The following is a 23,697-nucleotide window of genomic DNA, read 5'->3' as shown; positions in this document are numbered from 1 at the left end:
GATTAAAATTCTAAAAACTATATTTATCAAACTGGTTAAAAAGTTACCTACTGTTGAAAGGATCAGAAAGGGCGTTTATTCTGCTGTCTGCAAGTCAGGTAAGAATTGTAATAATCTAAATATCCCCAAATCACTGGGACAGATTTTACACTAAAATTAACAAAATTCTGTCATGAGATCACTTTATGCTTTTTTCAAAATATACACTCTAATATGATTTTTGAGAAGAAATTGCGACAGTCTGAAGAAGGAACAAAGAACGAGCGATTTTCCTGCTCAGAATCTTTAAAAAGAAAATGGTCTTGCGTTTATTCGAACAAATATGGTGAGTGAATTCTTTGACAGTATTTGTGAAAAAGCTGATGCATTAAGTTCAATGTTTCATCATATTACAGATTTGTGCTAAATTTAATACTTAAAATGTTTTGACCTGACTTTTAAGAAACTTCAGACATTATTTCTCCTCTTTTTTGCAGAGTTGTTTTTTGGTGATGGGAGAGAATATTTGGAAAACAAAGAAAATCTACGAGATGCATTTTCTGATGCTGAAGATTATTTAGATCAGGGACTGGTTTCTGCTGATCGCTGTGCAAGCAGAACATCTTCTATAAGTTCCTGGTCTGAGAATTTCAGACCATCTTTCACTGAAAAGCTCAAATTCAAATCTGTAATGGAAGGAGAGCAAGCTATTTTTAAATGCAAAATGGTTGCCAGCCCAGCACCAAAGGTTGCATGGTTTCATAACAACAGACCTATTTGTAAAGATTCAAGAAGGATTATTAAAATAGAAAGCATAATGCACATTCACAATTCAAGTTTGGAAATCAATAATGTAGAAGAGAAAGATTCAGGGAGTTACAAAATATTTGCGATAAACTCTGAGGGCTCAGCAGAGGCAACTGCATCTTTACTTGTTGCACTTAAAGAAGAGCAAAATGCAAACTATCTGAGCTTTGTAAAAAGATCAGAAATGGTTCACAAAAGTATAGACTCTTTAGTTAAAAAACGGGATGCAAGACTTAGAGTTGTTCTCAGACATGTTGGATCACCCTTTGATAAGAAATATCAGGTTCAAGGAGCTTTGCGAAAACATTCAAATTCTAAAAGCAAACTGATGCGTACAATGTATTTTGAAAGAACACCAACAAGACATTATCCGTTTAATGATGGTTCTGCAGAAATACAGTCACCTAGGTTACACGGGAGGATTCTCGATAAGGATAGCTTAATTGATGAAGACATTAAAATTAAACTACAGCTATTACGTGAAGCTAAAAGAAAAAAACAATTTTCTCTTGCATTCTCTGAAGCTTCGTTTGACCTGGGTACTGCATCAGTTGAAGACAATCTAAAGTACAATTGTGCTTATTTAAACAGAGAGCGCAGCAGAAGTGTGGGAGACCTTGATCGCATGGATTTTGAATGTAGTAAGTGTTATTTTGTGCAAGAACAGGAACTGTCTCCTGGCGAATCTTTCCAGAGAGAGTCTCCTGATTTTCAATGTCAAATGGAACAGATATTCGGACTTTCTTCACAGGAAGTAGAACCACAAAGAGACGTGAAAGAAAAGATTACTGAAGAATCTTCCGGGACAAAAGTCATAAAGTCATTAAAAGAGCAATTTCTGAAAAGTAATTTAGTTCAAGAAGTAGGCCAGGCACAGGAAAATAAATATTGGTTGGAAGAACAGGAAACTGATGAATATTATTTTCAGAAGGAATATAATGAAAGAAAAGTACCAGGGAGTGAACTTTGGGAAGAACCACAGGCTCACTCTGATCAGTGGCGTAGAGGTTTTATTACTACACAGAGGGATTTACTCACAAAGGGGTTTGGAGAGTTGTTTGAGCCTTCCACACCAGCAATCAAAGAAACAACAGTAATTAAAGAAGCAGCAGAGTCTGAAGATAGTGTTGAATGTGAAGATAGTGTTGAATGTGCAGAGATTTTATTGAAGGTAGAAGAATCCCCTGTGTTTGCCAGAACACTGATGAAGCAACCTCCAGTGGAATTAGAAGAATATCCAAGTAAATTTGAGTATAAAGAAGACCCTGAAGTACTTTCTGATCATAGGTCCGACAGTTTGCTGAATGTGCAGAACGCAACAGCAAAGAAAACTGAAAATGACCAGTCAATGGCTGACCATTCCAAAGCAACACAAATACATGGATCCAGACTTGGTGAACAAGGTGACATGGTGGGAGAATCTACACAAAAACTGACGCCTTCTCTTTTAACAAAGGAAACAGAAGCCTCTGCCCTTTTCAGAACATCATTTGATGATAACATTACAGAAATTAGCAAAATGTCATGTAGAGGTGAAGTCAAAGGAGACCCTAATGCACCTTTTGACAAATGGTCTGGGAATGTCTTCGTAAAACAGGGGTCTGAATTTGACAATATAATCATTAATCAAACAAAATCAGCATCCAAGGAAAATGCGATCAATGCCTCGAAAGTCAACCAAAAAGCCACACAATTTGAAGGTGAAGTTACAGACTATACCCAGATGTTAATATCCTATACTTTACCAGAGAAAAAAGAAACATTAAGTTTTGTCAGTTCTTTGATGAAAGAAATACCAAAAGAAGTGAAACATATTCCATTTAAATCTGAGGTAGACAATGAGACACCTCTGGAAGAATGGCCTGAGAGATTCATTGATGTACCTAGCGACTTACCAACTGAACAACCTGAAGATGGTCATAAAATATCTGACCAATCTGCATCAGCAGTCAAGCAGGCAGAGGTGATTAGTATGTCAAAAATCAGGCAAAAGACCCCACAAGATGATGCACAGTTTACAGATTCCAATCATGCTGTGAGACATTCACCCCTGATGGCAAAAACAAGAGAAACATCAACCTTTACCGGAACAGTGATAAAACAAACTCCAGTCGATATAAAAGAACCTCCGCATGAATTTGATACTCAAGAAGACCATGAATCAATTTATGAGAAAAGGCTTGAAAGTTTTATTAATGTAGATAAAGACTTTCTAGCTTCAAAATCTGAAGAAAGCCGTAGAATCCAAATGCTTGATCAATCTGGGTCAGCAGTAAATCATACAACGGTGATTAATTTACCTAAACTCAATGAAAAAGAACAGCATATGGACAAGGTTGAAGACTTCACTTCAATAATGAGACCTTGTAGATCAGAAAGGAAAGAAACTTCAGCATTTGTCAGCTCATCAATGAGCAAAACAGCAACAGAAATAAGACAGCCTCCAGAAAAATCTGAAGTTAAGGATAGCCACCAGAAAACTCCAGATCAATTTGTTGGAGGTTTTGTTAGTATGATGAGGGATTTTGCAACTGAAAAGTCTGAAGATGCCGGTGGAGCAACCAATAGGTCTGTATCACTATGCAAACAAATAGAGACTACGAGCATATCTAAAATCAGCCAAAAAGAGTCACAACCTGAAGATATGGTTACAAGCGCCACCCAGATAATGCACAAAGAGCCAGAATGCAAACTTGAATCAACCTTTTTCAGTTCATTGATGAAAGAAACAGCAATGGATTCAGAACTTGCATGTGAATTTGAACATATGGAAAACCATGAAACAGCTAATGACCAACAGCCAAGGTTTCCAACTGAGAAACCTGAAGAGGATCATAAAATGTATGACCAATCTAACTTAACAGAAAAACAGACTGAGATGATTAGTGTAGTGAAAATCAAACAAAAAGAACCACAATATGAAGCACGGGTTGTGAATTCCACATGGATGGTGAAGCTTCCTCCTTCATCAGATGACGTGGAAACTTCAGCTTATATAAGTTCATTGAGAAAGCCAACTCCAGTAGACAAAATAGAATCCTTTGGCAAAGCGGAAATTAAGGAAGACCATGAGACAGCTCTTGAAAGTTTTGCCAGTATGCACAGAGACCTCCTGACAGGGGACCTGGAAGGTTGCCGTGGAACATCTGACCAATCAGCAGATGGAGAGACAGCAATGCTCAGCACATTTGAAATTAGTCAGAAAGAATCACAACAAGAATGGAAAGTTAAATGTTCCCCCCAAACAGTGAGACCTTCTCCTTTAACAGAGGAAAGGAAAACTTCAAATTTCTTCAGTTCGTTAATGGAAGGGACACCAACAGAAGAACACGAGCATCAATATAAATCTTTAGCCATCGAAGGATCTCCAAAACAAGAGACTCCTACAATTAAACATTGCCCACCTGCATTTTTCCATCATGTTGCATCTCCTAAAATTAAGCAAGGGGACCTATGTGTGCTTGAGTGCCAATTTCATGGGCACCCACAACCTATTGTAACTTGGCACAAAGATGAACACCCAGTTCCACGAAATAGGGACTATAATATTTACTCCATAGAAAACAAATCTACATTGAGTATTGGGTCCACTTGCAAAGAACATGCAGGGGTATATACATGTGTAATATTCAACCAATATGGAACTGCAAGGACATCTGGCATCCTTACAATACAAGGTAAGATTCCTCACACTTTATTTGTGAAATTATTTTCTTAAAATTTATTGCAAAAAGATATTTATGAATTATGACTTCAAATTAAGTAAAAATATTGTTTTTTCCAGAACCGGAACTGTTCGAAGAATCTTTGAAACAGTTTGATATACATGTGACTGAAGTAGCAGCGAGTTATACTGAAGAGGATGTTGACCAGCTGGTTGAAAATGAGATTGAGTCTTATTTTCTACCATTTACTGAAACAAAGTCCACCTTGCAATTACCAAGAGTTGCAGTACCGCGACCTTGTTCTATAAATTTATCTTTGCTTTCTTCTCCTGTTGAAATTAAAATAACTGCTCCAACTCCAACGCCAGAGAAAGATGAGGAAAGGAAAGAGTTACCTCAAGAAGATGAATTTGATTTCAAGCATTCATCTCAAGAACCGTCCTCTCAGACTGCCAAACACAAATTTACATTCTCTTTTGATGTAATTTCTGAACCCCCACAGGTTGTAAAAGAGTTAGGTAAAATTTGTTGTGCAGAAGGAGAATCAGTGATGTTTGAATGCCTAATTTCTGGAGAGCCAACACCTGTTGTTACATGGATTCAAAATGACAGAGTTTTAACTTGTGATAGTAGCAAGCACCGATTTCAAGAGAATGGAGGAATACATAGGTTATATATTAATGGTGTTTCAGCATTTGATGTGGGGAGCTATACGTGTGTGGCTAAAAATAAAGCTGGAGTAGTACAGAGCATATCTAGTCTTACAATAGAGCCTGTAGTGCATAGTTTCATTTGTAATCTGAAGGATATTGAACCATCTGATGAGGAAGCAGAATCATCTTTTAGCCGTTTTCTGCATAATTTAAGTAAAATGGGACAAGAACAAGATATTGAGCAACAAGAACAATTATCAGTACAGGAAGGGCATGTGAATACTTCTCATTTATTTAGCCAAAAAAGACAACCATTAGATTTCATTTCTGAATCTGGAGACTCTTTGACTTCCACTGCTGATGAATTTTCAGGTAAAGTTTCATCTTTAAAGGAAGAGAGCAATGAAGCAGTAACAGGCTCAAAAACTTCCTTTTCTGATGACTTTTCACCATTGTGGGAGGAAAGTAATAAAATAATAACAGATTCAACAACATCCTTTGCTGATGAATGTTTAAGTAAATGTTCATCTTTAATGGAGGTTAGTAAAAGCGCAGGTCAAAAAATGCCAGATGTAGCAGTGGAAGAAACATATTCTATTAGTGAATATCTACGCTCTCTTGATAAAAATCAGAAGGTATCTGAAGCTTGGAAGATGGAGGAAGAAACAGAACCAAAAGGGAACAAATGTGCCTCTGTAAGTGAAATGTATGAGGATAGCATATTTCCAGAAAGTGTAGTTAAGCAAGTTGCTGAAAGTCATAGAGCAGAAACAGAAGGAAATGCATCAGAGATGGAGTTAAGTGGTAACTCAATATCTCCTAAATCCATTTGTGAAATAAATGTGGGTCTGGCAGAAACAGTTTCTAAGAAAGATGAGGGAGATGAAAATGTTTCCATCGCACAGTATCTCCTTACTGCAAGACAGGAAGAAGCACCAATTCATGAAGAGGCAAATAATGAGGCATTTGGGTATGATGAGTCTGGAATAACTTCAATGGAGGTTGAGGAAGTAACATTTGCTGCTGTTTATGACTACTATAATCAAAATGAAGAGTGGGTACGCTCTCTGTCCCCTGAATCCGAAATGTCAATTGAAATTAGCAGTACAATTAGTGATGATGCAGCAGAGAATGAAAGATTTTATACGCCACCTCTTGCTTCTGAAAATTTCAAATCTGCTGTGTCTGCAGAGTCATTCCATACCCCGCCTCAATCTCCTGGCTATGTGACTCCTCTAGAAAGATTGCCTCCACTTTCTGCTGTGGGTACGTCTCCTTCTGGCTCTTTGCTAGAGAGGTTTTATACACCACCAGAATATTTCAGAACCCCAATAGATGAGGGTATTGAAACAACACCTCTGGAACATGTAAGTCCAGCCACTGAGGAGCAAAGATCAGAGTCATTTTCAACTCCTGCACAGGAAACTGAAGCAAAAGGAAATGAAATGTCACCTGCATTTATCAAACCTCTTGCCAGAAAAACGATCCATGAAGGAGGAACGCTTACATTTATCATTGAGGTAATTGGTTGCCCAGTTCCAGATGTTCAGTGGTATAGAAGAAAGTCATTATTAGAACCAAACCACAGAACTAGACTTGAAAGAGAAGGAGATTTGTGCCTATTAGTAATTCATAGCATCCAGAGAGAGGATGAAGGAGAATACATTTGCAATGCTGTAAACATCGTAGGGGAAGCCAAAAGTATTACTCAGGTGTATGTTTTACCACAAGATGGAAGGTCAATTGCATTGCCACCCCCAGTGACTCATCAACATGTTATAGAGTTTGATGTTCAGCAAGGTCAAACATCAAGATCTCCTTCACCTCAGGAAATTCTTCTGGAAGTTGAACTTGATGAACATGAAGTGAAGGAATTTGAAAAACAGGTAAAGATTGTTACAATTCCTGAATTCACTCCTGACAATAAAAACATGATCATCTCCCTGGATGTCCTGCCTATGATGATTGCTGAAGAACATAATGTTGACTTTATAACAAAAGAAAATGAAGATATGAAAATCGATTTTGAAGTCACTGAAATGCCCCCACGTTTTATTAGCCATATTTTTGACCTTGAAATTCCAGAAAACACTGATGCCATCTTTGATTGTTCAGTGACCGGTATTCCTAACCCTGAAATAATGTGGTTCAAAGATGATTCACTCATAACTTTGGATGGCAAGAAGTACATTCGAACAGACAATTCTAATCGCAGTCTCAAAATAACTAATGTTTGCCCTTCTGACAATGGTATCTATGGTTGCAAAGCAGTGAATAGTGTTGGAGAAACAACATGCAGAGGTTATCTTGCGGTGACAAATTCAAATATGGCACTTACAAAATCAGGTGGTAGAGCAATGGTTGCTGTACAATTGGATAGTGCTCAAAAATGTCCTCAGGAATTAGATGTTGATGTTGGTAGTTCTTTAGTGCCTAGCAACCAGAGTTCAGAAATTGAGGTTGAGTTTGAATTAGAGAAAGGTACAGATGATTCTCAGAAATTGGTGAAACTCATTGCAGTAACTGAAACCAAAAATGAAGAAAAGGGAGAGAAATGTGTAAATATTAATTTTGATGTATTTGGTGAGCCTGCCAAGGAGGAGACTATTGAGTTTAAAGCAGAGGCTTCCGAAAACTGTTCATTTGAATTTCAAATGATGGAAACTCCACCAAAATTTGACATATCCCTCCTTGACTGTACCACAACTATAGGGAGCACAGCATCTTTCCAATGTCTTGTGACTGGTACTCCAAAACCTAGTGTAATGTGGTATATGAATGATCGAATGCTTGAAGGTGCCAATTACATCATTGAGGAAAAGGACTCCGGAAACCATTATTTGAACATTGCAAATGTTAAAGAAAGTGATGTTGGCGTATATAAGTCCAAAGCTGTTAACAAAGCTGGGAATGCAGTCTCAAAAGCTTTTTTAAAAGTACTCCATTTGTAAAATAGTACTTTCTTTCTGAATGTCTTTGAATAATAAATAATTTGTTTTTTTTTAGATTTATAGTGCATTTATGAATTTGCTAAATTCAAACATGAAAATTGAATTGGTCTTACTGCTAAGAAAAATTATATCTTATTTGATGTTGCTAAAAAGATAGTTCATTTTTAGAATTGATTTTTAATAGTTGTATCTTGCAGTGGTTTATCAGCAGTGGATCTTTAATTTGTGATGTTCAAAATATTAGCTGAAAAGTAACTGTTGCAAAATACTGATGGTTTTGGACTAGAAGTGTAAAAAAGCCTGGCTGATGTCAAGAGTAGGGTATTGAAAAATATTGATAACTTGGGCTATTCTACATCAAACAGGTGAATCATTAATGGCTTGATTGGCATCTACAAGGATTTGATTTTGCACACCCCCGTGGCAAATATTGTGGCAGCAGAGGTGGCTTGTCGTTGACCAGCGACGGGAGTTTCCGGTCCTGCTGTTTTCAATGGGTTTCCTGTTGTTCGCATCCTCCACTGCTGGGGAACCCACAGTGGGGGGAGGAGGGGTCACCATCAGAGGGACTGGAGGACCCCACCAGCAGAACGGCCAGAAAACTCAATGAAGACCACTCCTGTTGAATTAGCACTACGGTTTTGAAGTAAACATAACCAAAGTCATTGGGTGAGATTCTTTGTTGCCCGACGCTGAAATCATAATCGGCGATTGGGTGGAGAATCAATTCCGACGCTGGAATTGGTGCCGGCTCCGGTTTGACGCTGGTTTGCGATTCTACGCCTCCTCCAAACCAGTGTCATTGTGAAACCCGCCGCGCGCAGTCACAATGCCATTGGTGCCTCACCGGCCAGCCCACTGGTGATGCTCCGCCCCCAATGGGCCGAGTTTCCGAAAACGCGGGACACGTGTGATCTGAGCCGACGTGCCGGCTATGTACTGTGTCCAGCGGCGCCGCACTTGGCTGGGATCCATGCCGCTGACCAGGGGGGCATCTGTCACAGCTGGGGGGACTGGTGGGGGGTGGCCAGGAGGTGGACTGTGGGGTCTGGGTTGGTGGGTTCGGTTTAGCACACGGCCAGCACCATGTTGTATGCCGTGACTGATGCATTCTCCAGTCTTTCTCAACGTGATCAGTGGGTGTTTGACGTGCCACCGGTGCTAGCCCCTCACCGGTACTGAATCAGTGAGGGGTTCGCGCCAATTTCTTTCACGTAAACCTCCCACAGATTCTCCGTTCGATTCAGCAATTAGCCGTAGGAACGGAGAATCCCTCCCCTTATATTACATCTACTTATTTTTTACAATTCTTTTGTGGTATGTTATTGTTTGGCAATGACGTTCCATGATTAATTGGGCAATGCACTTTCAAAGGCACCGCCCAAGCTACTTTAAAATGATATGGTGCTGTAGAAGAATTCTGTCATTCTGAACTTGTTTTCTTTGGCCCAGTACCTTGCTTCTGCATGAAGCTGTGTCTAACAACTCAATTGAGTTCCACAATTTTCTCATGCAGAGACCGAGGTATTAATTTCATCAGAGGTTTGCATTCAAACATGTCCTTCAGTAATAGGTACAGCTTTTAATGTGCTTTCTGGCGATAGTAAGTTCAAAATGCATGCCTGTTTTTCATTGAAAGATTAGTTAAGGTATTGAAATCTTTTAAATTGAGCCTTTATGCTATTTGATATACAATAGCTAAATATTTTTCTTAACATTTAGTATATTTGAAGATGTGAATTAATATACACAGATGGTTTATTGTTAATTCTTTGAAGACTATATATTTCAACAGCAGAAAGCAGTTCTGAGAGCATGTTTGGCTGTAAAATTTAACGAAGGAAAAAGGTGTCAAAGAATGTTTTAAAGATTTTATATTGAAGTAGGCAGAAATAAATCTCCAGTTTGACAATATTGCCGGGCATATCATAGAATCCCTACAGTGCAGAAGGAGGACATTCGGCCCATCAAGTCTGCACTGACCCTTCGAATGAGCACTCTACCCATGTCCACCCCACTCTATCCCCATAACCTCGTAACCTAACCCGCAGATCCTAGTCACTAAGGGAAATTTAGCATAGCCAATCCTGTTTGATACGGGGAGGCACGGTGGCATAGTGGTTAGCACTGCTGCCTCACAGTGCCAGGAATCCGAGTTCGATTAAGACCTTGGGTAACTGTCTGTGTGGAGTTTGCACATTCTTCCCATGTCTATGTGGATTTCCCTGGGTGCTCCGGTTTCCTCCCACAATCCAAAACTGTTTAGGTTAGGTGGATTGGTCATGCTAAATTGTCCCTTAGGTCGGGTTGCAGGAATACGGGGGAGAATTGGGCCTAGATAGGATGGCCTTTCGAAGGGTCTGCATGGACTCGAAGGGTCGAATGACCTCTTTCTGCACTGTAGGGATTCTATGATTCTATGAAATAGCATTTGACTGTATAACACTCGAGCCCTAAAGCTAAGATTAAATTATGAAGCCTGAACTGTTTAAAGTTGATTCGCCTGGATCCTACTCTGTTCCCAGTTTGCACCATTGTAGGTTTGGACCTAAGTGCGGTTTAGAGAGCATTTTCATTTAAAGGCTAGAAATTTGGGTTAATACTGCAGGAAAATCACTAAACATGCTGATTTGACATCTCTCTGTCCAGCATTTAATAGGATCATTTAATCCCATTTATTTTAGCTGGTCTAATGGCACACTTAAAATGCCCAGGGCAATGTCAGAGCAACATGTGAAAGATTTATCTGCTAATATCACCAACAGCAATGGTCCAATTGGTACCTGATAACTTTCAGTTATGTGGAATTTTCATCTCATGAAACTATTTGATACTATGGAGATCAAGCCAAGAGTTTGTGATAGATGGAACTGAAAGTTATACCAATTGTCATATGAAGAACTAGGATGGATGTGCGCATGATTATGAGTCACAGTTCTCAAAGGAATTTATGCTCCAGGACAGAATTACTGCAGGAGTCATGACAGGATAGTTTCGTCTGGCTATAATTTAGAGGGATTCTTGGAACTTTGGTAAGTATGACTTCATTTATGATATACTTCTGCTTTTATTAATTTTTGTTATTTCCTTTTATATCTCTCTTGTATGCACTTCTTTACAGCTAGGGTAGCGAAGAACCTACCTTGTCCCAGATGTTTTTGGCTGGAGAGTGCATAGAGTCCATGTGACTCTTTATCTAGATTTCTTATCACGTCAATCAAAAAATACTTGGCTGTCCTACCTTGCCTTCAGTTATCTCTGTGACTGAGATCATAAACGTGTTTAGGGAATCCTATGTTAAACCACGTCATGCTACACTACAGCATAGTTTATTGGAACACCAGTGTACTATATCACCACATAGGCTAGATGTTTAAAATTTGGTTTATTCAGTGTTTTTCTCATCATTCTGTTGTTGCTAACTTTAATAGCTGTGTTTGGTTTGCCAGAAGAGTTTGTGAGATTGTTCAGAGTCGCAAGTCTAGAATTAAGAATTTATTTTGTGAAGTTGCAGAACTTACGATATGTGTTACCACAGTTGCTTTTTGGAGGAATTACACTGTGTGCCACAATGGATTTTTATGTGTCCTAAGAATTATTACCTAGTCTTTCACTTGAATCTTTTGAGCAGTTTCCATAATGGTGAAAATAGAGCAGGAAACATTTATATTTAGTAGGCCTCAAGACTACAACCATGTCAAAATACAGATTATTTCAGAGTTAATGCAAGGCTACAATGGAATTGGTCTTCAATTAGTTTGCAAATAATCATATTGTATCTGTGCGTTGGTCACATCTTTGATTATGATTTTGATATTTACTTTGTAACTTGTTAATTTTACATTAGAAGTTAAGCTTTTCTATTGCAATGAATGTTTAATATTTGTCTAAAACATGTAAATTGTTTGGTAGTGAAGGAGAGTCTTTGGTGGTTTGATTTGTGCAAATGTCAAAATTTTACAAAAATTGGATCTTTCATGACATAAGCATAAATTAGCATTTTGGTCAATATGTTTATCAATTATGTTCTTGTAAGTGCAACAATTTAATTATGTGAAAGCAATTGTTTTCTATCATTTATCTGCCCCTATTTACATGATTTAAGATGCGATGAATGAAAAAATTTAGACTTCCATCTTGATGAGAAGCTCTTTAACACAGACATCATTCATTCCTTGTACAGGTTTCTGTTGATGTATATCATAATTATATTGTGTTCTATATGATCGATAAATGGATGTTTGTTCCTTTGGTTTTGTTATTGTAATAACGTGATTGATATGTAAGGTATATTTCCTTTCACTTAACTCTCCTCTCCTGAAGATAATTGCTCATGCTATGATGCAGTTCCACAGGTGATTGTGGTTCCCTGGTACCTTGCCCAATTAGATGTTTTACAATGGTCATTGAATGTTGGTAAATTATTTGAGCGTTGAACCAACATGGTGAATGTTATTCTGCACTTAATTGATGTCCCCACACACACAGAAACACACACACACACACTCACACACGGATGAATTTCCTGGCCCCAGGGTGCTGGCAACAGGGGTAGGGGTGTAGCTGGTAAATAAGCAGGGAGGCATGTTGAGATGGCTCCCCTTTGGTATGTTTTTCCAGTGATGAGCTGTAAGGCAGATTGGGTACTTGCTGCATGGAGGCAGGCAGCCAATTTCCATATTTAATTTTTACTTACTTGTCAAAGATTCCTCCATTTTCAGTCACCTCAACATCTATGGCCCGCCTCAGCATTGGCAATGCCTAAGCTTCAGAGCTGCCAGCCTCCTAAATTGGCCAGCAACATCAGGAGCCAGAGTCCATAAGTGGATGATGGGCTCTCAGGTGCCCAATTAGGAGGTTGCATCTGGTAAAATCATTGAGCAAGTCCCTCTGTCGACAAGTGTGGACTCAGGATCTGCTTTTCACCCTTAAGTCAAGATCCCGAAGTCCACAGTAAAAGTTAAGCTGTACATTCAGTATGGATTGCTGGATAGCAATCAGGAACAGAAACGTTTGATGATTTTGTGTTGCCATAGCCTGGAGATGCTGAAGCCAATTTTAGCACTTCATTGCTACCGAGTTCAACATCAATCAGGTTTTGAGTGGTACGGGAATAGACAAATGTTGCACTTGTCTTCTGAACCACTGGACCTGATTCTGGCTCAGTCAATTGTTTTCACCAAGAAAACAATATGTATTTGACAACATTGTGTTATCAGATGATTGGCAAGGCTTACAAATAAAAACTGTGTGATTTTTCATTCTGAAATTTAGCAGACAATGAAATTATCATATGGATAATATTATTATTAAGGTAAAAGTAGGAATGCATTTTTCTTTTACCTTGCTTGTGGTATGACTTACTGCTCAAATCTGATTTTTATTTGATTGAAGTAGATGTATTTCTGTGATGGAATAAAATTTATATTAGAAATTATTCAAGCCTTTAGAAAATTTCTAGCATGCAAAACAATTTTGTATAATGATAAATAATACCAACACGACTATCCTAGAATGAAATTCTGTAAAGCTCCAGTGGTGAAATGTCTACAGAGCTCATTTCTACTCATTTGGAGAATATAGATTTGACATAAAATATTTTTATCTGTAAATAATTACTCTGGTTCTTCAGATGATATATATTTAGTGTCTACAAACCTCAATACATTTTAAATTAAATAGTTTGATTTAAACTTGAGTTATGAAGGTCAGTATTTTTTATTTTGTTCGTATGATGATCAAAGTAGTTTGAGGCAAAATTTACCTCCTGCTTTGGACTAATTCCATTCACAGTGAATGGATCCTATTGTACGTATAGGTTGAAGATAAATATTTCAGATAAACTTTGTAGAATTGTATTCTTTTGAAGTAACTTGGGTTTAGCATGCAAAGTTAGAAGATTCATTTTTGTGATTATTATCAGTTTCGAGTATTAGGAAACATCACTCACAATCAACACTTTTTCTAAATTTAAGCATCTTATTTCTCATACAGAATTTTCTAGCTCTGTTACCATCGCTGGTGAAGATGAGAGGGAAGATTTCTACAGTAGTGACCTTCATGTGTCAGACAAAACATTTGAACTCAAGCCTGAAACAGCAGCCCTTTCCAGCATTTCAGACATAAAAATTGATGCTAAGCCTTTAAGAGCAGTGCCAGTATTCATTAAACGCATTTCTAGTATAGAGGTAGTTGTGGAAGATGTAGCTAAATTCACAGTCACAATTACTGGATTCCCCAAACCCTCTATTCAGTGGTTTTATAACAATAAAAAATTGGCTCCTTCATCAAATTACAAGTTTATTTATGATAGGGATGAATATAGTCTAATTATACCTTATGCAAAATTTGCAGATGAGGGAGAATATACCTGCTCAGCTACTAATGTACTTGGAGTGACTTCATGTAGTGCATACCTTCAAATCAAATCAAAGGAAGCTATGGGAGGGTTTACGACATCAGCTTCAAAACCTCCTGTTGCAAAAATACCAGACAAAAAAATAAGTAAAGAGGCCCTATTAAAGGAAATTGCGCCAATGATACCATCAGAGACCATACATACGCCTAGAGGTCAGCCACCACATTTTTTCAAAGAACTGAAATCTTTGCAGTGCCCAGAAGGGCTGTCTGCAAAATTTGATTATGTCGTGATAGGTGAGCCAATGGCAGAGGTACTTTGGTATAAGGGAAACTATCAGATTCATCAGAGTGTGCAATGCAACCTTAGTTCTAACCCCGATGGCTCTGGTTCATTAACTGTTAATAATGTACAAAAAGAGGATAGTGGTTTATATTTCTGCAAAGCATTTAATTCATTTGGCGAAACAACTTGCACAGCAGAGCTAATTGTGTTCAGCAGTACTTTTGCTACTGTTCAACACAGGAAACAGGATGTAGTTCAAAAGCACCATACCAAGTCATACACAAAGTATGTAGGTGATCATGCCACAGAGTCACGTTTATTCATGGTAAAGTTACCTGGTGATGCTCAGGCTGAGTTGCAAGACAGAGATCAATTGGTATATACTATAGCTTCTGAAGATAAACACTCTGTTCGCAGTGAACAGACAGGCATGTTGCATGAGGTGACAGTCTCTGCTGCCGAAGCAGCAATTGCAGGAAAGAGACAGATAATAATGCATTCACAAACTACACAAGAGAGTCAAGGCTATATCGAGCAACATTTTGAACCAATTAAAAGCCCACCAGTATTTGAATTATCAAGCACTGAAGCTCAGTTAGATTCTACTCTTTGTTTGCCCACAGTTGAGGAGAAAACTGTAATTCCAAAGGAAGGCAGTTTTAATATTAGAGATGCCTCTACTGTAGATGCTAAAGCAAAGACAAAAGAAACAAGCATCTTATCTGAGGAAAAGCATCTAATTCCCAGCTCCAGGACTGTTGCAGAGAAAGAGATATCCAAAACAAGGCCAGCATACCCTTTGCACAATTACGAGGTTGAGGGACATCAAGAACCACACAAAGAAGCTTTGTTTGGTTTTGAAATTCCTGAGTTACAAAAATGTGCAATTCAAAAAGAAAGAAAAATGGAAGTTCTGATAGCTGTAGCAGCGGAACAGAAAAAATTAAGGCATGAAGTGGCAAAAGACATTCAAACATTAGATGAAGCGAGACAAGCAAAATCATCAAAAGAATTGCAAAAGCCATTCCTGATGTATGTTACTGAAAGCCAGAAATCATTACCAAAGGAATCTCTGTTCAAAGTACCTAAAGCTGACATGCAACAAGCTTTATTTACAAAGGATAAACTTGTGAAAACTGCTATAACTGCAGAAGAAAAACAACAGCTCACAAGCGAACATACAAAAATAATAATTGGGTTAGACGGTGCAATCTCATTAACATCAAAAAAGGAAGGAAAGACACCTTTCCAATTACAGATTGTTCAGGGACAGGACACTTTGCCGAAAGAAACAACATTTACTTTTGAAATACCAACAAGCGAGAAAGCTGACCTGAGAAGAAGCCCAACATTGCTGTATTCATTATTATCAGAAGAACAGCACCTTTTACCTTACGAACACACAACTCTGTTATCAGATGTAAAAGATGCAGTCACAATTAAACCTACAAAAGAACACATGCCTATTTTATGTCCTCATTTTATGGAGACTACATGCATTCTTCGCAAAGAAGGGATGCTGCCTTATGAGAAACCAGCTTCTCATGTTGCAGCACACAAACTTGAGAAAGCATACAGCTACACTGCTGTTGTGGAAGAGAAATCAGAATTGTCAGCTGAACAAACTAAAACACTTGAAATGGAAATTAGAAGTTTACAGGCTGTAGTTAAATGTGAGCTTCCGCCAGAAGAGTTTCTCCCATCTGTAGCTGTACCAATGCACGTATCAAAAGAGAAATGTTTTACCGTTGAAGAAAAAGAACAACGTGCAGTAATAAATAAGTTGGAAGACACAGTCAAACAATTCAGTACTATAATAGAGAACAAGATAGTGGAAGATGGTTCACTTGCCATTTCCGAAGCCTTAAGTGCAGCAACCTGTGAAGATACATATGAATCAAAGCTCCCTTCAGTTTCTGTACAGGTTAAAGAAAAGGCAATGCCTATAGAAAGCATTAGGATACTAGAGGCTGCAGAAAAGGATTTTGCAGCGAGAATCCAGGAGGGACAGTCAATAAGATTTCCATTGTTGCATCAAGAAAAACAGCTGATTGTAGAGGAACATTCTTCAGGAATTAAGAGATCAGAGCAAAAAATTCTGAAGGTTGAGAAACAACCAGATGAAGCACAACTCGCTCAAGTAACACAAGAAAGTAATGCACTCCATAAAGAAACAGCCTTCAGTGTTGAAGTTCCTAAAGCAGTCATCTTAGATGTTGGTCTACAGATTAAGAAAGCATTGCAATCTGCTTTGGCAAGTGAACATTGTGTCCTTTCTTCTATTTTATTGAGTAGCATAGAACAGGTGGAGATTAAGGAATTAAAAGTTCAAAAAGAACCCAAGTATAGTTTATATACATACCAGATTACTAATATCAATCCTCCCATAGACATAACTCTGTCATTTGAAGGAGAATATCCTCAGAAAGCTGATTTAAGAAAGGAATTAACAGCTGCTTTCCATGCTATTACTCATGAAGAACATCAGCCTTTGTTAGCTGAGGAATTGGATATAATTCCACTCTCAACCGATAGATTAGAAAAATTGTGCATCAGCATAGCTTCTGCCAAAGAGATGATCTCACCTGAGGCTGTCAACATTGCTGAAAGCAGCTCTGAAGTGGCTAGGTATGGAATGCATATGACTGAACAGAAAATGCAGTCAACAGAGTCAGTACAAGCTACAGTTACTCAGGTATACCCTGCAATCTCAAAGAAGACAGTTGTTCAAGAAATGATAGTAACCACTAAATCAGAGGGTTTTATTGAGGAGTTTAAATCTGTAGAGATAGTTGAAAAAGGGGCAGTCTTAAGTCACATAAGAGATGTTGGCAGTGCGATAATTACTACAGAGGCCCCTTCAGCACCTGTTCCAGTAGAACAACCAACAGAAATTCTCAAAAAAGAGAAGAACATTGAGGAACTTTTGGTTACCAGCATTTCTAAACCGAGAAAGCCGGGTGAAACACCAAGAAAAATCACCAGATGCATTCCAGTAATAACTGAAAGGCTTACAGACATCACTGTAGATGAAGATAGTGAAGTAAAATTAAGCACAGTCATAACAAAAGTTAACAAGGTAAATTGGTATATCAATGGGAAGCAAATCATTTCAAAAAATGAGTTCAAATGTTTACAAGAACATGACACTTACGCACTTATAATCAACAAAGTACAGAAAGAGGAGCATCAAGGAGAATATGTCTGTGAGGCACTGAATGAAGCTGGAAAAGCAACTACTTCTGCAAAACTCACAGTTATTATAAGAGGTTGGATTATGGGGATAAAATCTTTGTTAATACGAACTTTAAAAGCTAATATATTGAACTAACTATCCAATTAACTTTTGATATTAGTTTCTCAAAATTAAACTTAGTTCATGCTAATAAATTAACATGACTAAATATTTCCTTCCCTCATCCCTTCCTTTTCCTGCCTTCCTTTTTTCCCTTACTTTAAAAGTAAAATAATGTTTGCATTGCCTAGTTGTCAATCTATATACTGTGCAGTCAAAGCCTGGACAGACTGCATCAGATGATACTACAAATATTTTGTATCAAAAATTGAAAAACTTATTATTCTTATTCTAAGTTGGTTTAGTATTAATTTAAATGAAAATGACATTCTTACTTGATGTAGTCATCACATGCTTTCACTGTCAGTAATAAGTAACTTTTAAAGCTTAAACTTTATTGTGACTATATTGTTCTTATTTAGTCTCTTGTGCTTTAACATTAACTATTGATTAACATCAGCCATGGTATTTTAAATTTCTACTAACAAAATTAATATTGCTTTCATCCCCATATCCACATTTGAGGAGTTGCTAGATTTTTATTATCATTATCACCACTTTGTCATAACGAAAAGACAATTGAACATTGCATTTCTTCCTAAAACTTAATATCACCGTTTTGTCATCTACTTTTTTTCTAGGAAAAACATTTCATAGATGTACCAATTATTTGCATGTTTCAATGGGCACCACACGTGTCAATAAATCTTGAATTTCATTCATTGAAGTCTTACCATTTACTATGTTGAGCACAACTACTGGTCAGCTAACATCTTTTAACAATCATTTCTTCTCCACAGTCACTCCTTGGATTGTTAATGATTGTCATTCACCCTCCTCCATCCTTGAGTTTCAGGGGGCCACGTGCTAAAAAAAAATTACAGTTTACTATTGCAATCATTTCACATGTTTTTTTGAACTTTAAATTATAGTGCCTCCGTCTTTCAAGAGGAAGATTGAATCACTGGAGGTGATAGTTGAACAAGTTTCTCAGTTTGAATGTGAAGTTGACCCTATTCCTGACGTACGGTTCCAGTGGTTTCGAGCAAGAGCTGAACTTCGTGATAGTGAAAAGTACAGGATTGTGAATGAGAAATACATCTCCATTTTGAAACTTCTGAAGCCTCAGCTAATTGACTGTGGTGAATACACCTGCAGAGCATCAAACCAGTGTGGCAGTGTTAGCAGCACAGCTAAACTGATGGTGACTGGTAAGTCGTTTATGTTCAAATTGTGCTTCATTTCAACAATGAGTTTTTAACCACACGAGCCTTAAAAGGTTTGGATGGTCTCATATCTACATTTACTTCACCTATGTCCGAGCATATGTTTACTTCGCATTTCTCACTTTCAGCAGTAGCAACATATGTTTTGATATTTTTATATCATTTCGAGTCATAGAGTCATACAGCACAGAAAAGGCCCTTCAGCCCATCGTGTCTGTGCCAGTCAGAAACAACCCCCTAACTATTCTAATCCCATTTTCCAGCACTTGGCCCATAGCCTTGTATGCCTTGGCATTGCAAATGCACATCTAGATACTTCTTAAATGTTACGAGGGTCTCTGCTTCCACCACCCTTTCAGGCAGTGAGTTCCAAACCCCTATCACCCTCTGGGTAAAAAACGTTTACCCTCGCATCTCCTTTAAACCTCCTGCTTCTTACCTTACATATATGCCCCCTGGCCGTTGGTCCCACTTCCAAGGGGAAAGGTTTATTCATATCTATATTTAATTTTCGTTTTTTTTGTAAAATCGCTATTGTGTTTTCTTATACTGATAAAAACGCCTGTTTTGCTTATGAGATAGTGAGTTGAATTTTCCCAATTGGATCACGGTTCTAATGCCAGTGCAAAAGTGACCGAGGCGGGATCTTCCTGAAGGCGACCTATTCACCTCAGTGAGCACTGTCCAATTAAACGGAGCAGGAGGACAAGTGAATGGGAAGCCCAAATGGATGGCAGGCAGCAATGTCTGGCCAGCAGCCCCATTGGAAAGGTGGACCATCAGGGGTTTCCCTAAAATTGAGATGCTCTCTGCAGGATTGTGAAATGCTCAAAATCCCTCATGGCTAGATCTATCAAGTCATCAGTGTAAAGGGTCAGCCCACAACAGAAAACCTTCAGGCCAGGAGGCTTTCTTCAATTAGATGATGGACTCTGGCCTCGGTAGGTAGACCAGCTGTCATCAGGAAGTTCCTAGTGGTGGCATTTCTCCCCCAGTTGATCCAATAACATGTTTAAAGCATTACAAAATCATTGCAACAAATTGATAGGTCTGTGTAGCTGCTTGATTTGTATTTAAACTTTGAACTTAAACCACAAAATATATTTTCTTCCTCCACGTATATTACTTCACCTTCAGAAGAAAAATACTTAATTTTGATATCATTTCTTCAGTAACACAATGCAGAACCATGTCATCCAAATCAATTTTGCTACTCCGATAATTGTTATGGAAATTAGTTTTTTTTTTGCTGGTGAGCTATATGATTGCTGCAACAAATGCAGCAGGGCGTATCAATGTCATCTGTTTTCTTCCATCTTTCTAATTTTCCTTAAAGTAATTTTCTTAAAAGTAAATCCGGACAACATATCAGTCCCAAATAAGTACTAACTCAAAGCTTCAAAAATGAAAATCCTAACCAAGATGTTTCTCTTGTAGAACTTTCTCCACCAAGCTTTATAACTAGACTGGAATCACTTACAACATTTGTGGGCAAAACTGCAAGACTTCAGTGTACAGTGGCTGGATCACCTGTGATCCATACCACTTGGCAGAAGAATGGCGTTGATATTACTGATGAAGAGAACTGCAAAATATCAGTCAAAGACAACAAACGTATTTTAGAACTCAACAATGTAATGGTTCAGAATAAAGGAAGCTATTCTTGCAAAGTGACCAATGATTGTGGCACTGACATTTGCAGTGCTGATCTGACAGTACTTGACAAACCACATTTCAGTAAGACTCTTGAATCTACTCAGACTATAATTAACTGCAGTACTCATCTTGAATGTCAAGTAGATGAAGACACAGCAGTTAAGATGTCATGGAAAAAAAATGGAGTAGAACTTCACTCTGGCAAAGATTATAAAATTACATTTGAAGACAAGGTAGCAGTTTTAGAAATCCTGAAAACCAAATTGAAAGATGCAGGAAATTATGTCTGTACTGCTTCAAATGAAGCTGGAAGTGATTCCTCTTCAGCAGTATTAACGGTAAAAGGTAAGGAATGTTGTAGATTGCAAACCTCTGGTAAGCAACACTTGTGTTACTTTGGATAAAACTATTTGGTTTTTAAAACCTTTTATTTGAGGAAATATTCCTTGTTGCAGGTTAGACAACAAACCCTATTTCTGGTTTGTTCAAATCATATTTTTCTTAATTTTGAATTTGCATATTTTACTTATGTGCAATAACATTTATCACATAATACTTTAATTAAAACATCTTGCTTAAAGGCTGTTTTCCAATGCAGCTGATTCTTATTTACGGTAACCTCATTTTCATAATTTAGTGAAGCTGTATTCAGCTTTTTCTTTATATATCTTGTCTTAAGGATAATGTTCCATTTTTTCAGATATAGTATTGAAGTTCATGCAAATTCTGTAGAACTGATAGAGTAGCAATGCTTTATATGTATCACTTTGTACATCAAAGGTAAATTATGCTTTTATTCTTGTAAGTGAAATATGCACAGTGGATATATATTTCTATCACAGTGAAATCTTTGTTTTTCTTCATTCTAGTTAAACAGGCATTTATCTTGAATATCCCCTGTTCCTCCAAATTAAAAGATTGTAAGCTTCATGGAATCATAATCCCTACAGTGCAAAAGGAGGCCATTCAGCCCATTGAGTTTGCACCCGCCCTCTGAAAGAACACCCTACCTAGGCCCACTACCTATCCCTGTAACTCCATAATCCCACATAACCTTTAGACACAAAGAGGCAATTTAGCATGACCAATCCACCAAACTTGCACATCTTTGAAATTTGTCCAAAGATGATCTTGATCTTGTATGAATATCTTCCTCATAACATAATGAGAAAGAGTAAAGTGGAAAAGTTAGCGACGTATATTAGTAGAATCTACCAGAATTAGACAGTTCCTCTTTCAATACAGTCAAGTTAATTACAACTTACTTTGCAATCAGGATTGTGACATAATTTGTTTCAATTGGATTCGGATTCACGTAGCATATATGTGTGGTAAATAAGACTGGCAAGTTGCAGACGCAGGTAGGCACATGGAAATATGATGAGGGGGATTTTCCACACACACGCTCGGCATATTTCTTAAAGGAGAGAGGCAGCCCACTATTGGCTGGTGGCAGACTCTTCTGGTCCGTGTCTCTCCCCCCCCCCACCACCACCACCACCAATGTTGTGATAACAGAAACCTGACACAAAGAAGGGTAGGATTGGGTATTAAATATTTCTTGATGCAAGGTGTGCAGGAAAGATAGAAAAGGGGAGGTAGCATTGATTAAGGAGAACTTTGCTGTTCTTGAGAGAGGGAATGTGGCAGAGGGATCAAGGGGAGCTATTTATTTAGCTATACATAAGGAACAAGAAAAGGTGCAATTGCATTGCTCTTTGCAGTCTATAGGCTGGCAACAAGTGAAAAAAGAACCAAAGGAATAAAATAATATTTGTAATGGAGGACTTTAACCTGAATACAAGCTGAAGGGAAGGAGTTCCCAGATTGTGCTTAGATTAATTTTCTACAGAGGCTTGTTTCAAGTTCAAAGAGAAAGATGGTATTGCTGGACTTGGTTCTTGGTAATTAGCTGGCCCAACTGGATAAAGTGTCAATAGGGGAACATTAAAGCGATCATTGTATCTTGAGGTTCAATCCAGTGTAAGAATAATTAACTTGTGAAAAAGCAACGTCAATGGAGTGAAAATGAATCTGGGCCAGATAAATTTGAATCAAAGATTAGACAATGTTACAACTATGTAATAAAGCAATAGGCTGTCTTTAAAGAACCGACAGATCAAGCACAGTCAAGGTATATTTCCATGAAGATGCACACTAGTTCAAACAAATACAGAGCTCACTAGTTGATGAAAGAAATGGAGATTAAGATGAAGCAGAAAAAATGTTCTTATGACAGATGTCAGCTGGATAATACAATTCCAAATATAGAAGATTCAAAAGGGAATTACAAAAACAAAGAGGAGCAAAGAGGCTGAGAGGAGAGACTTCCAGCTGACATAAAGGGAATCTAAAAGTCTTCTATAGGCATATAAATAGTAAAAGAATGGTAAGAGGAGTAGTGGGATTGATGAGATACCAAAAATGGGATGATCACATGGGGTAAGTGGATATGGCTGAGGTATCAAATTAATACTTTGCATCTGTCCTTACCAAGGAAGAAGGTGCTGCCCTGGTCATGGTGAAAGTGGAGATAGTTTAGACATCTGAGGGTTAAAATTGATACGGAGAGGTATTGAATAGGATATCTGTACTTAAAATTGATAAGGCACCAGGATCAGATGAAGATGAAACCAAGGATACAGAGGGAAGTGAGAGTGGAAATTGAAAAGACAATGGCCATAATTTTAAAAGGATACAGAGGGAAGTGAGAGTGGAAATTGAAAAGACAATGGCCATAATTTTAAAATCTTCCTTAGACTCAGGGTGGTGCCAGGGGACTGGAAAATTGCAAGTGTTGAAAAAAGATGCAAAGACAAGGC

At 37.9% G+C, this 23,697-nt stretch overlaps 2 protein-coding genes across 2 annotated transcripts in view; both read left to right on the top strand.

Moving 5' to 3' along the window:
- Positions 1-23,697, top strand: part of ttn.2 (titin, tandem duplicate 2) — a 415,239-nt gene that overhangs the window by 92,683 nt on the left and 298,859 nt on the right. Inside the window, exons 41-43 of the mRNA XM_072477296.1 lie at positions 14,050-17,967; positions 18,926-19,204; positions 20,657-21,220. Of these exons, the coding sequence (XP_072333397.1) occupies positions 14,050-17,967; positions 18,926-19,204; positions 20,657-21,220 (4,761 nt within the window). The remainder of the gene's footprint in view (positions 1-14,049; positions 17,968-18,925; positions 19,205-20,656; positions 21,221-23,697) is intronic.
- Positions 214-9,056, top strand: LOC140385529 (uncharacterized). The gene is made up of 3 exons (XM_072467769.1): positions 214-325; positions 477-4,463; positions 4,571-9,056. The coding sequence occupies exons 1-3, from the start codon at positions 214-216 to the stop codon at positions 8,053-8,055; spliced, it is 7,584 nt and encodes a 2,527-aa protein (XP_072323870.1). The 3' UTR covers positions 8,056-9,056.

The sequence above is a fragment of the Scyliorhinus torazame genome, chromosome 2 (genome assembly GCF_047496885.1).
Source record: "Scyliorhinus torazame isolate Kashiwa2021f chromosome 2, sScyTor2.1, whole genome shotgun sequence".
NCBI lineage: Eukaryota > Metazoa > Chordata > Chondrichthyes > Carcharhiniformes > Scyliorhinidae > Scyliorhinus > Scyliorhinus torazame.
Note: the sequence above shows the minus strand (reverse complement) of the source record. Positions and strands in the feature narration are given on the sequence as shown.